The sequence below is a fragment of the Mytilus galloprovincialis genome, chromosome 1 (genome assembly GCF_965363235.1).
Source record: "Mytilus galloprovincialis chromosome 1, xbMytGall1.hap1.1, whole genome shotgun sequence".
Lineage (NCBI taxonomy): Eukaryota > Metazoa > Mollusca > Bivalvia > Mytilida > Mytilidae > Mytilus > Mytilus galloprovincialis.
Genome location: NC_134838.1, coordinates 3914510 through 3930708, shown reverse-complemented (window position 1 = coordinate 3930708; position 16199 = coordinate 3914510). Strand labels below are relative to the sequence as shown.

At 32.7% G+C, this 16199-nt stretch overlaps 1 protein-coding gene across 2 annotated transcripts in view; it reads right to left on the bottom strand.

Moving 5' to 3' along the window:
- Positions 1–656: 656 nt before the first annotated feature.
- Positions 657–16199, bottom strand: part of LOC143063318 (inositol-pentakisphosphate 2-kinase-like) — an 84976-nt gene continuing 69433 nt past the window's right edge. For both annotated transcript variants that reach the window (XM_076235400.1, XM_076235391.1), the window contains exons 13-14: positions 8566–8636; positions 657–7967 (exon numbers count right to left, since the gene is read on the bottom strand). In XM_076235400.1, the coding sequence (XP_076091515.1) occupies positions 7772–7967; positions 8566–8636 (267 nt within the window). In that variant the 3' untranslated portion in view covers positions 657–7771. The remainder of the gene's footprint in view (positions 7968–8565; positions 8637–16199) is intronic.

The following is a 16199-nucleotide window of genomic DNA, read 5'->3' as shown; positions in this document are numbered from 1 at the left end:
GACATGAGATTAGGTCTTATCAGCTTCTCAACAACACAAGGACTGAAGGACATGATATTAGGTCTTATCAGCTTCTCCACAACACAAAGACTACAGGACATGAGATTTGGTCCTATCAGCCTCTACACACATTGGAGACTACAGGACATGAGATTAGGTCCTATCAGCTTCTTCACAGCACAAAGACTGCTGGACATGAGATTAGTTCTGATCAGCTTACCCACAATACAAAGACTGTTGAACATGTGATTCAATCTCGCTGCAAATGTTTCCACCTGTCCTAAGTCAGGAATCTGATGTACAGTAGTTGTTGTTTGTTTATGTAATTTATACCTGTTTCTGTTTTCTGGTTTTTATTTTATATAGATTAGCCCGTTGGTTTTCCAGTTTGAATGGTTTTACACTAGTCATTTTGGGGCCCTTTATAGCTTGTTGTTCGGTGTGAGCAAGGCTCCATGTTGAAGGCCTTACATTGACCTATAATGGTTTACTTTTTTAAAATTGTTATTTGGATGGAGAGTTGTCTCATTGGCACTCACACCACATCTTCCTATATCTATTAGCTTATATACAACACAAAGAAAGGAATGATCATTCTTTTCTACTACATGATATGTGGAATAACTTCATTTGCTTAAAATACAAAAAAAAAGAAATTGTAAAAGGTTGCAAAATTTTTATTTAGCACATATGTAGGTAAACTGCACCATAGTATTGTGTGAGATTTGGTATTATAGATCGGAGAATATATATTAAGGTCAAACTCTATAATCTGCACTTAAAAGTTGAAACAAATTCATGTATAGATAATATAGTATACAAAAAACTTAGCATTTAGATAACACATAATGATGGCATCAAACGAGAGATACTTGTCTTGTTGACAGTAGGGATATAAAACATTGTTTTATATATATATATACCGGTATATTACTGCTAACAACACAGAATTAATTTGACACACCAGAGCATTGTATACAGAACCATACAGATATTAGAGAATATATTACAATAAATCTCAGGTGGGTAAAACTTGATCAATGTCTTCCTGATTTCTATTGAATGCATTTTAATGCAACATTTGCATAAGTATGTCAAAGTCTTTATTGAAAACTAAGTCAATATTAACATCTTGCATAAATAACTTTAATTAATTTCAACCTATGAAATTTGCATTTATCTAAAAATTATAATTTTTTAATTTGGTCTTTTATGAGAATTTAATATACTACGTAACAGTAAATGCTGAGATAGAGATATCATAACTTATATATATGATAACAAAGATTGAAGGAAAGAACACATATAAAGGTGATCAATGAACCATGAGATAGGTTCACGGATAGTCATGGTTGTTAAACAAACCCGTAATAGAGAGATAATATGAGTGCTTTTTTATTTACGTCTTGTCTTATTTCTGAGGCTAATACTATTTGGCCAAACACAATTTTATCCCTATTTTCTATTGAAACAAATGTTTATTGACCGATGATAAAAAAGGATTGATAATGCAAAACAGCATGTTGGAATTACCTTTACTGTTGTATCTACTTTGTATAAGAAATCTCTTTTTTCTTTGATACAGCTATATTTGAATGAATTAATGGTTCAAATAAAGGTTATTTTGACAGTGGTTTTGTTTTGTTATTTTCTGAAATACAGAAAGTTTTAAGACCTTAGTAGGCAAATACATGTCGGTTAAACAAAATTTGACATTATAGAAATCATTAGAATTGAACCTTTTTTCATTTTTGCCGAGTGCTGTAAATTTTAGAGAGTAAAGTCTGAATGAAAAATAAAACACCCGAGAAGAAAAGGTCAAAATAAAATTTCACCTTTAATATCATTAATTTTTATAAAACTATACAATGCCTTTGCCTTAAAATGCCAGACTGCAAAAGGTTACTTTGCATTAAGATATGTATTTTTTATAAACTTTATTATTCATTTTAATTTACTATTAATACCATATTTTTAAGGTTATCAGCACATCATAGCATGTATTGCATGTACATTTATTTTATTGCATTTGACAAAAGTTTTATTACTATAGTTAATAATTGTTAGTCTGATATTTTTCATTATTACATCTATCCATAGTACCAAATATAGAGTAAATATTACATCAACCCTAAAGTCTAAAATTATACATATACATTTCTACTGTGGTTTTCATTTATTTTCGTGGGTATCAATTTTCGTGGTTCGGTAAACATAGTATTTTTGTGGATATTTAATTTTGAGGTTTTGCCAAAATCTACAAACAAGTCTATATAAGCAACACTACGGGTGCCACATGTGGAGCAGGATCTGCTTACCCTTCCGGAGCACCTGAGATCACCCCTAGTTTTTTAGGTGGGGTTCGTGTTGTTTATTCTTTAGTTTTCCATGTTGCGTCATGTGTGCTGTTGTTTGTCTTTTTCAGTTTTAGCCATGACGTTGTCAGTTTGTTTTAGATTTATGAGTTTGACTCTCCCTTTGGTATCTTTCGTCCCTCTTTTGTATTCGTGGTTCACATTCATCCACGAAATCCACAAAGATTGTTATCCCACTAATAAACATGAATCCACAAAGATTGTTATCCCACTAATAAATCCACAGTAATACATGGTTAATATTCTCAACAATAATGCTACTGTGGTTATGAACATGTATTGAAGACAAACTTTAGATGCAGTTATTATTCATATAAGTTTAGCCTTTTCTAGCCGAATTCCACACAATTTATTTTAATTTTGTATATTCACAGACCTGCCAACAATCTCCATGGGGGATTTAGTGCGCGACCAGATTTTTTAGGGTTACAATTTTAGCGACTTTTCTGTGTGCATTGTTTTTTACTCCTTAAATAGTCTAAGTTCTCTTCTTTTTTCTTTTGGTATAATAATGATGAGCTTGTAGGCCTTGATTTCTTTTATTTGCATGATTCTTGTTCTATTGAATTATAAAATTAACAAAATAACTGAAGAATAGAGAAAAATGGCATTAAAAATAAAGGATTCAAAGTAGAGACCAACCCCCCCCCCCTTTTTCCCCCTCTAAAGACCTTCTTATCTATGAACTTTGACTCAAAAGACCTAAAACTACATGCCCTAAAGTTAGAAGGATGAAGATAGATTTTGATTTACTCTTACTTATGGTCTTATCAGTATCAATGAGAAAATGGATAAAATTGGAGTTATCTTTCTTTGTATTCAAAGGTGCTCTTGTAAAGCAAAATTATATCCGGGTGAAATTTGATCCGGAGGAAAAAATGTCACAGTAGTTGTTGTTATTTTTTTATCCGGAGGAAAATATTTCCCTGGGATATTTTTTATCCTTTGCCGTGAAATTCTATCTGGGTAGTTAACTTATTATAGTTATTAGAAAAAAACTTATCCTTTAAAAATACTATGAAATAACAAGTGTATTTGAAATAAAGCGAAATTATTAAAAAAAAATGTATTATAATGGTAAATAATTTCACAAATTATCCTTGAAAAAATTTCCTGAAATATTCAAGTCAATATCATCCTTTTAAAAAGAAAATGATCATGAAACATAGGGAAGAAAAACAGAGGTAATTTCAAAGATCGTAATTGTGAAAATAATATCATGATTAAATAAGGTTAGTGTAATACATGTAAAAGTGAGTTGTTTTCAGATCTCAGTACAAATATCAATTTAAAAGTAAGGTAGAAATATAGTTGCATTACTACTGTTAACAGTATAGGAGAATTTGATTATGATGATATTTTTAACTATATAAATGGAAAAATTTCACTATAAAATAGATTCAGAAATATATTATATTAATATCTTTAAAATATAAATGCTCATAATTACCTCCCTTTGATAAATTATGCAAATTTGGTCTACCTTTGTGAAATATTTTATAATTATAGTCAGGTATATATTGATTGTCAGTAACTTACATAGTAGTTAATGGGACTATTTCACACGGTTCTGTGAAATATAGTACGGCAAATATATAGCAGTATATACTATCCGCATAACACAGATAGATTTTCACTCCTCTGGAAAAAATCAACCTGTGAAATACCATGCCTGGAAAAAAATTACCGGGACAGATTATCCTCAGGATAAAATATGACAGAGGAAGAATTAACCGTTACACTCTTACCGGCGGAGGCTAATACAGTAAAACAGTAGAAGTGAATACAAAATGGTGTTGATTTTAAATCAACAGACACACGACGTCTGGTTTCAAAAATTAAACGGATTTCAAGATAAACGATGTTTTCTTGAGAGTTCATCACAGTTCTCATCTTTCAATTAATTATGATTTTGTTGAGGAACTATGGCAAATGTTGCAATTTGTGCTTGAATGATAAATTGATTAAAATTGAAAGGCTGTTTGACCAAATTTGTGTATACAAATTAATTTTGAGAACTGTTACGACCCATTAGGTAATCTGTTTACATACAACCACTAATTATGACACCTGTTGTGACTGTTGATTAGCGTAGGGTCGTTAACTTGTCATAATATGTCCCCAGGTAAAATTATAGATTTTTTAAAATTGATCAGAAAAACTTCAAAAAAGGTAAACAATAATTTTTTCGGGTATATTTGGTGAAAATCAGGATTTTTACTAGTTTTACTATCCCGATATTGGGATTCGGGTTGAGGGATAAAAATCGGGATGATACCGCGAAAATCGAGATAGTTGGCAGGTCTGTATTCATATGCCATAAAAATAAAATTAGAAGAGTTTAAAAAATAAAACTAAAACATAACACCAAAGCATACATAGTGCATGTACTATATTAAGCAATGCTTTTTTTTTCATTCTTTCAGATTATCATTAAATGATTTATACATCAACAGACATTGTATATCTCAAATGACTAGAACTTGTATACTTTTAACAAAAAAACAAAGTACTAATATCTAACTAGTGACAATGACTTCTGATTCACACATAAAACAGTATAAATATACAACTAAATAAATAAATCATTATTGAGTCTTAGGTCCTTCAAAATACTTTCTGAGGGGGTGGGCAGATTGACTATGATTGGGAAAAACAACAGAAAAAATCTATATTCAACACCATCATTTCAGTAAGCTTTATATAGAATAAATAAGTTTACGGTATAAAAGTATAGAACCAATAACTGAGGCCTAGTTGGAAAACACATACCCGTACAAGAAATTTGTATATATTTTAAACAAAATAATTCTTACTCATAGTTAAAAGGTGAAATAGCTAGGTAGTTTTGGTATCAAATGAAAGCTTGGGGACTTGGGATCACTGTAGAACTCTTGATGAAAGATTCTTTTGAATAATAAACAAGAATGTGTCCTCAGTACACGAATGCCCCACTCGCACTATCATTTTCCATGTTCAGTGGACCGTGAAATTGGGGTAAAAACTCTAATTTGGCATTAAAATTAGAAAGATCATATCATAGGGGACATGTGTACTAAGTTTGAAGTCGATTGGACTTAAACTTCATCAAAAACTACCTTGACCAAAAACTTTAACCTGAAGCGGGACAGACGGACGGACGAACGGACAGACGGACGGACGAACGAACAGACGGACGGACGGACGCACAGACCAGAAAACATAATGCCCCTCTACTGGGGCATAAAAAGAAAAAATAATTATAATAGGAGGGCAAATTTGCCCTGTTGTTTAGATCAGAAGTACCTGTTTTTGTAGTATCTAACTTTTGGGAACCAGTATGCTCTAATATGCAATCAAAGGTATGTTGAATTTTTCAGCACAAGTCAGGATAAGGTATAGTTTTGACATGAAATGACTGCCACTTTATTTGAACAAAGTAGTCATTAATGCTTGAAATTGCAGAATTTAGCCCTTACCATGCTGGCTCCAATGGCATTCCATACTTTTAGAAGTCAACTTTGTGATACTTATTTCAAAAGTTATGCATGTTCCCTCAACCTGAGGCTATCTATTGTCATGTTTCTCATGTATAAATTGCACTTTCAGCTCAAATATGTACTTGGAAAATTGAAATCGGATGAAACTCTGGTTTCTGGAGGGGTGGGCTTCCCTTCTGTGTCTTACACAAGAAGTTCAGAGGCCTAAAACTTGCAAAAATAGTGCAAACCTGCAGGCATATAACTACTGATCATAATTATTATTGAAATACACATAGGAATTGACAACTTCCGGTTTCAGGTACAGTTGAAGTAAAAAATGGATTTTTTTTTTAATTCCGTATTTTTGGTGCAAATGATCTTCTTTAGACTGCTGAACTAAGATCTGTTTCACTCCCACCTAACAACTGTTCGAGTCAATTTGTTAACTGGGGTCCATTCTATATGCAGACTACAGCTGAATACCTATACCACATCCCTGGGTATTGGAGGGCCAAGAAATAGGAAGAAAAATCTTATTGCACCTGATGACCAACTTTGGAGCAAATTTCTGCCTACCATTACCCCCTACCCCCCACCCTGTGATCCCCTACCTTAGAATTAAAGGAATCAAAATACTTCAGCAGCAGGGTAAAGCTCATTTGCATATAATTTGCATATCTTTGCAAATAAATGAAAATTATACATTTTCTGAAAACAATTCAGCATGGTTTTTACATAGAAAGCAATGGGGCTAATGGATAAGTGGTTTAAAACTTAAGAAAGTGAAATAGCATGAATGTTGGTAATGGTTCCTTTAGATTTGAAGAAACTATATGCAATATCTAAACAACAAAAAATAACTTTCTAGAATAATGACCCTGTTTTTTTAAATATAAATATAAAATGGGAGTATTGATATTGACATTGGATTTGATTTCATTATTTATACCCTTTTTAAATTCTAAGCACAAAACTTAATACATTTGTAATTATCATCAGTTATCAAAACTAATACAGAGAATACTACTGATTCAGAAAACCGATTCTCTGTTATAAATAACAGACCGATTTATCACAAGATTTTCTTAATATAATTAAAGCGTTCTTCTGCTGACAGAATTTTGAGCAATATAATCATTACCCTAGACAACAAGAGATTATCTTACAACAGTCACAAGTAGCACCAATAATTTATAGCAGAATAGTATAAAAGATAGTTTGCACAAGAAAAGCTCGGATTAAAAAGTAAAATATACATGTATCACACATCAACAATAACAACAATCAATAGGATTTCAAATAGGAAGAAAACATAATACATTTTAAATATCCATAAAAATATATCACAATAACTCTTAACATAATTCATATTATAACCAGTTTTACCTTGTAAAAATGTTATAAATTACACTAAAAGTCGATCTGGTGGGAAATTACCTCCCTTTAATAAACTTGTTGCCATTCTCATGGAAACCAGATATTTATGCATTAGGAAGCCCATTGCTATATGCAAAGCATGATTATATAACTAAAACTTGTCTTTGTGTTACAAAAATGAAAAGAAAACCCTTTAATTGAAAGGTTATCTATTTTGTTATGGGTGTTAAAAAAATGAATGTTAAATAAAGTTAAGCTATCAATGTTCTTTATAAGATTCATCACACACAATTTACAATCCAACATTATATGTTGTTACAGAACCACACAGAATAAAACAACATCAAATCATGCTAACAATGAACAAAATAATCTATTGGGAACTCAATGGAAAAATGCATACAACCAGTAAAAGGCTTGGTAGAATAAACAAAGGTTCCACACTAACAACCACGTAAAACAAATTGCTATTTAATGCATTAAAGCAACTTTGTACTGAAGTGTGAAGCTTTCATCATACTGAAGTACTAAGTTTCCCACACCGGTGTGAAGCTTTCATCACACTGAAGTACTAGGTTTCCCACACCGGTGTAATTGTTCTTTTTCTCTGTAAGCCTTTAACATTTCTCGTTCTAGATCATGCCACTTTTGTACTTTGTTGAATGGTTTATAGTCCAGATCTATAATACTGACAGAGAACTTGTACCGTCTACCATGACAATCTGTTAAATGTGGACCTTTGTAGTCACAAGAACTGAAAAAAAATCATAAATATATCCTTAACATAAACCACCTTTATTGAAAATAAAGCTCTTAGGAGCCTGAATCCATCATCCTTTTAAACCTTTTGAACATTATTCTTATTTGTTATTGAAATCAATTTGTCCTTGCCAGAAAGTGTTATGTATTTTCACTCCTCCTAAATTCAAATGAGCATCTTAAATCTACTTAGTAGTCATCACAATATTCAATTCTACTGAAATGATACTAATTTTAATGTTTATCAATTCATGTCAGAGAAGAACATTTCTTACTCAGCAGACATCGTTATCATTAATATTCCCACCGTTGAAAAACCTAATCCTGATGTATGATTGTCAATATGATTAATTTATCATGCATATTTGTGGAAAATGTATTATGACGTATATACATGAGTATTACATATGATAATTGGTTGAAATTTGCATTTATCATGTTGTTTTCATTTGTTTAGATACCTTTTAGTATGTTTAAAATATCAAGTAAGTCATTAATACATACATAGTCATCAGTGTGGTGAAAACTGTGTGCAAGTAATATTGATACTAACAAATCTTTATATGTTAAATTGAAGATGATTATCTAAATACCTTTCTAATCTTTGTAATGCCACCATTAAAGAACAATCTTGTAATGTTTTTGATACATTGTGTCTCTTCACCTACAAAAAGATTTAGTTCAATATAATTCAACTTCAAAATGTGAGAAGTGGAATAAAATGCAGTAAACAGACAACAAAAAATTACATAGTCTAGACTAAGAGGTCCAAATATTGTTCCATCTATCAACAATCTTGGGATCTTATTAATTAAAGACAAAAAGCGTCAAAAAGCAACATGAAAGGTCGAGAAGACTATTTAGCATCAAGAAATTAAAAAAAAACCACACTTATTCCAAATAAAAATATTTAAAAAATGTGCATTGAATGTTTTTTTGTATATATAGGGCAGTAATAAAGTGATTTTTATCATATTGATAGAAATTTAACATTTGTAAAGAAGGAATGGATTGTCTAGTTTTTATTAAATATATGTATAAAGAATATGTTTAAGATAATGTACAAAATTGAGAATGGAAATGGGGAATGTGCCAAAGAGACAACAACCCGACCATTGGGAAAAAAAAAACAACAGCAGAAGGTCACCAACAGGTCTTCAATGTAGCGAGAAATTCCCGCACCTGGAGGCGTCCTTCAGCTGGCCCCTAAACAAATATATACTAGTTCAGTGATAATGAACGCCATACTAATTTCCAAATTGTACACAAGAAACTAAAATTAAAATAATACAAGACTAACAAAGGCCAGAGGCTCCTGACTTGGGACAGGCGCAAAAATGTGGCAGGGTTAAACATGTTTGTGAGATCTCAACCCTCCCCCTATACCTCTAGCCAATGTAGAAAAGTAAACGCATAACAATACGCACATTAAAATTTAGTCCAAGAGAAGTTCGAGTCTGATGTCAGAAGATGTAACCAAAGAAAATAAACAAAATGACAATAATACATAAATAACAACAGACTACTAGCAGTTAACTGACATGCCAGCTCCAGACTTCAATTAAACTGACTGAAAGATTATGATTTCATCATATGAACATCAGGCACAATCCTTCCCGTTAGGGGTTTAGTATCATACCATCATAACATATATGAGAAGAACATAACCCGTGTCATGCCAACAACTGGTTTTTGAATAAATGTGTTTAGTTCCGATGCAAAGACCCTATAAGTGAATCAATATTAACGCCAAAATATGCAATCTTTAATGACCTGACAACAGTATCGTAACTATATCCCATCTTATAAGTCTATTCAAAGGTTTTGATAGTTTTTGAGGTGAATACTGACACCTTTGTGCTTTATGAAGAATATTTCCATAAAAAATTGGATGTGAAATACCTGAACGTATAAGAAGTCTGCATGTTGAGCTATATTTACGAATGATGTCCTTATACCGATGATAAAATTTAGTAAATGTTTTAACTAGTTTGTGATATCGAAAACCCTGGTGTAATAATTTTTCAGTAATACATAAATTTCTCTCGTTAAAATCTAAAACATTGTTACATACACGAGCGAATCGTACAAGTTGAGATATATAAACACCGTAAAATGGTAACAAGGGAACGTCACCATCTAAAAATGGATAATTAACGATAGGAAATGAAAAATCATCTCTTTTATCATAAATTTTAGTATTCAGCTTTCCGTTAGTGATATAGATATCAAGATCGAGGAAAGGACAGTGGTCATTGTTAGTATTAGCTTTATTTAAAGTAAGTTCAGCAGGATAAATTTCTTTAATATACATACTGAAGTCGTCATTATTGAGAGCCAAAATATCATCCAAATATCTAAAAGTATTATTAAATTTGTTTATCAGATGTTGTTTCGATGGGTCTTTGCTTATTTTTGTCATAAATTGTAACTCATAGCAATACAAAAACAGGTCCGCAATAAGTGGTGCACAGTTAGTCCCCATTGGAATTCCGATAATCTGACGATATACGGAATTCCCAAAGCGAACAAAAATGTTATCTAGTAAAAATTCAAGGGCATATATAGTATCAAAGCATGTCCAATTGACATAGTTTTTTTGTTTATTGCTACTAAAAAATGACCTAAAAGAGTTTGAACATATATATTCACATTCTGACTTTTTAAATGCCCATTTAATTAGGTGTGTGAATTTTTTCTTAATGAGAATGTGAGGCAATGTGGTATACAGGGAAGAAAAATCAAAACTTTGAACAGATTCAAAATCACCAATATAAGCATGCAATTTATAAGGTATGTACTTCCAACGAGTTCTTGACACTCCAAAAGTAATTAATTCCACTATTTTCGAAGGCCTTATTTGAACAATTTATTATCAGATTTTTAATTGTATCAAGTGTGCTGGTAAGAAGAATAGACAATTTAGTAGTGGAACAATGGTTTGAAGACGAAATAAATCTATATTTGTAAGGTGTTTTGTGTAGCTTCGGAAGCCAGTACATAGTTGGGACTTTCATTGTATTTGGCTCTGCTTGTAAAGCGGTAGCTAAAAGTTTATGTGTGTTACAGATGTCGTTTTCTGAAAATGGAGTCAGTTGGAATGTTGGTGAATTGGTGATTTCTTTTTTCAGAACCTCAATGTAAAATTTACGTCAAACAATAATAATGTTATAAGAAGCTTTATCGGTCGGGACAAAAACAAATTTCATGGCTAGTTCTTTTAGTTTATGTTTGATACGAGAAATAGGTTTTTTGTGGTTATTGTTAATAGTAAATTGTTCTTTAAAATGTTGAATACGTATATCAACTATCTTCATTACTGAATTAAAAAAAGAGTCCAAAGATTTTTTGTCAGCTTTTTCCCGTTTTATCCATTTCATACAGTAAGTATGGAGTGAGTCGTGGATGATATTACGACACTCATTCCAATTAATAATTGACGGGGGACGATATTTAGGTCCTTTACTGAGGAATGATTTTAACTCTCGATCTTGAACGATGTTAAGATCTCCTGTTATAACATGGGAAATGGGTCCATAAATATATTCGGAGGTACTACAATTACATGAAGTAGGTGTATTTTCACTGATATTAACATCTTTACACAGTTGACTATAATTAAACACAAATTTCTGGGTAGATTTCTTGTAAATATAACAAATAAGAGGAAGCTCAGTATTGTCAAAATATCCAGGAATTTGTTCTTTAACAGAATGGTCGTTAAATATACCGGCAATATTTACAAAATCAAAACCTTTATTGACATACTTTAATTTACTGTTTTCAGCAAAGTCAGACTATGAATAAATGAAAAAACAATGATGCACTAATTTTTGCTTTGTTTGAGTCACATTTTATTTCAAGTGAAGCACTTCAACACTATGAATCAAAATTGTTTGGTCAAATTTTAACACTAGAAGGTATCGGGAAAGTCTGGATTCAGAATATTTTTTTGTCCTCTGCTTGAATAGAACATTTTTTTCATCAATTTAGGAATCAGAATATTTTTGCCTTTTGAAGTTCAATGATTGTTCTCTAAACATTTTCCATCTAAACTTAATTATTTTATTTTAGGCAAAAACTGTACGTAGGACATTCGTCCTGAACATGCATGAAATATTTGCCACTGGACGTTAAGCAAATAACAATCAATCAATGTGTAGGACATAGTCTTTCTTGGTAGTGCCTTCCTCATATAATTTATTGATAGAATATTAACTTTCATGTCAATAAATTTGTTTTCTTGTTGCTAAATAGTCCTCTTGTCGCTAAATTATTCTTATCACTAAATTATTCTTCTTGTCGCTAAAATTCCTCTTGTCACTAATTGGTGAGACCGACAATCTTGTATGAAAAGCTCTAAATTGCTGTGATTCAAGTCGAGATAAACTATTTCTTACACAAATACCAACCACAATCAGCACTGATTCAGTGGCATATTAGATTTTGAGACATGCACTTGTATATTTGATGAAGTTAATGTAGATTTGTGTTTTTCTCAATTTGTTTTCTAAATTCATTAAAGAACAAGACACAAATATGTGTCATACTGTATATTTATAACCCAAACCTACCATATCAACAGCATATTCCAAGGATTCCTTATCATCTATCACAGTGTCTATACATGTTTATAACCCAAACCTACCATATCAACAGCATATTCCAAGGATTCCTTATCTTCTATCACAGTGTCTATACATGTTTATAACCCAGACCTACCATATCAACAGCATATTCCAGGGATTCCTTATCTTCTATCACAGTGTCTATACATGTTTATAACCCAGACCTACCATATCAACAGCATATTCCAGGGATTCCTTATCTTCTATTACAGTGTCTATACATGTTTATAACCCAGACCTACCATATCGACAGCATATTCCAAGGATTCCTTATCTTCTATCACAGTGTCTATACATGTTTATAACCCAGACCTACCATATCAACAGCATATTCCAGGGATTCCTTATCTTCTATCACAGTGTCTATACATGTTTATAACCCAGACCTACCATATCAACAGCATATTCCAAGGATTCCTTATCATCTATCACAGTGTCTATACATGTTTATAACTCAGACCTACCATATCGACAGCATATTCCAGGGATTCCTTATCTTCTATTACAGTGTCTATACATGTTTATAACCCAGACCTACCACATCAACAGCATATTCCAAGGATTCCTTATCTTCTATCACAGTGTCTATACATATTTATAACCAAGACCTACCATATCAACAGCATATTCCAGGGATTCCTTATCTTCTATCACAGTGTCTATACATGTTTATAACCAAGACCTACCATATTGACAGCATATTCCAGGGATTCCTTATCTTCTATCACAGTGTCTATACATGTTTATAACCCAGACCTACCATATCGACAGCATATTCCAGGGACACCTTATCTTCTATTACAGTGTCTATACATGTTTATAACCCAGACCTACCATATCGACAGCATATTCCAGGGATTCCTTATCTTCTATCACAGTGTCTATATATATTTATAACCCAGACCTACCATATCGACAGCATATTCCAGGGATTCCTGATCTTCTATCACAGTGTCTATACATGTTTATAACCCAGACCTACCATATCAACAGCATATTCCAGGGATTCCTTATCTTCTATTACAGTGTCTATACATGTTTATAACCCAGACCTAACATATCGACAGCATATTCCAGGGATTCCTTATCTTCTATCACAGTGTATATACATGTTTATAACCCAAACCTACCATATCAACAGCATATTCCAAGGATTCCTTATCATCTATCACAGTGTCTATACATGTTTATAACCAAGACCTACCATATTGACAGCATATTCCAGGGATTCCTTATCTTCTATCACAGTGTCTATACATGTTTATAACCCAGACCTACCATATCGACAGCATATTCCAGGGACACCTTATCTTCTATTACAGTGTCTATACATGTTTATAACCCAGACCTACCATATCGACAGCATATTCCAGGGATTCCTTATCTTCTATCACAGTGTCTATATATATTTATAACCCAGACCTACCATATCGACAGCATATTCCAGGGATTCCTTATCTTCTATCACAGTGTCTATACATGTTTATAACCCAGACCTACCATATCAACAGCATATTCCAGGGATTCCTTATCTTCTATTACAGTGTCTATACATGTTTATAACCCAGACCTAACATATCGACAGCATATTCCAGGGATTCCTTATCTTCTATCACAGTGTCTATACATGTTTATAATCCAGACCTACCATATCGACAGCATATTCCAGGGATTCCTTATCTTCTATCACAGTGTCTATACATATTTATAACCAAGACCTACCATATCAACAGCATATTCCAAGGATACCTTATCTTCTATCACAGTGTCTATACATATTTATAACCCAGACCTACCATATCGACAGCATAATCCAGGGATTCCTTATCTTCTATCACAGTGTCTATACATATTTATAACCCAGACCTACCATATCGACAGCATATTCCAGGGATTCCTTATCTTCTATCACAGTGTCTATACATGTTTATAACCCAGACCTACCATATCGACAGCATATTCCAGGGATTCCTTATCATCTATCACAGTGTCTATACATGTTTATAACCAAGACCTACCATATCAACAGCATATTCCAGGGATTCCTTATCTTCTATCACAGTGTCTATACATGTTTATAATCTAAACCTACCATATTGACAGCATATTCCAGGGATTCCTTATCTTCTATCACAGTGTCTATACATGTTTATAATCTAAACCTACCATATTGACAGCATATTCCAGGGATTCCTTATCTTCTATCACAGTGTCTATACATGTTTATAACCCAGACCTACCATATCGACAGCATATTCCAGGGATTCCTTATCTTCTATCACAGTGTCTATACATGTTTATAATCTAAACCTACCATATTGACAGCATATTCCAGGGATTCCTTATCTTCTATCACAGTGTCTATACATGTTTATAACCCAGACCTACCATATCGACAGCATATTCCAGGGATTCCTTATCTTCTATCACAGTGTCTATACATGTTTATAACCCAGACCTACCATATCGACAGCATATTCCAGGGATTCCTTATCTTCTATCACAGTGTCTATACATATTTATAACCCAGACCTACCATATCAACAGCATATTCCAGGGATTCCTTATCTTCTATCACAGTGTCGATACATGTTTATAACCCAGACCTACAGAAACAGAATGGTCGTTAAATATACCGGCAATATTTACAAAATCAAAACCTTTATTGACATACTTTAATTTACTGTTTTCAGCAAAGTCAGACTATGAATAAATGAAAAAAACAATGATGCACTAACATGTTTATAACCCAGACCTACCATATCGACAGCATATTCCAGGGATTCCTTATCTTCTATCACAGTGTCTATACATGTTTATAACCAAGACCTACCATATCTACAGCATATTCCAGGGATTCCTTATCTTCTATCACAGTGTCTATACATGTTTATAACCCAGACCTACCATATCGACAGCATATTCCAGGGATACCTTATCATCTATCACAGTGTCTATACATGTTTATAACCCACACCTACCATATCAACAGCATATTCCAGGGATTCCTTATCTTCTATCACAGTGTCTATACATGTTTATAACCAAGACCTACCATATCGACAGCATATTCCAGGGATTCCTTATCTTCTATCACAGTGTCTATACATGTTTATAACCCAGACCTACCATATCAACAGCATATTCCAGGGACACCTTATCTTCTATCACAGTGTCTATACATGTTTATAACCCACACCTACCATATCTACAGCATATTCCAGGGATTCCTTATCTTCTATCACAGTGTCTATACATGTTTATAACCAAGACCTACCATATCTACAGCATATTCCAGGGATTCCTTATCATCTATCACAGTGTCTATACATATTTATAACCCACACCTACCATATCGACAGCATATTCCAGGGATTCCTTATCTTCTATCACAGTGTCTATACATGTTTATAACCCACACCTACCATATCGACAGCATATTCCAGGGATTCCTTATCTTCTATCACAGTGTCTATACATGTTTATAACCCAGACCTACCATATCGACAGCATATTCCAGGGATTCCTTATCTTCTATCACAGTGTCTATACATGTTTATAACCCACACCTACCATATCGACAGCATATTCCAGGGATT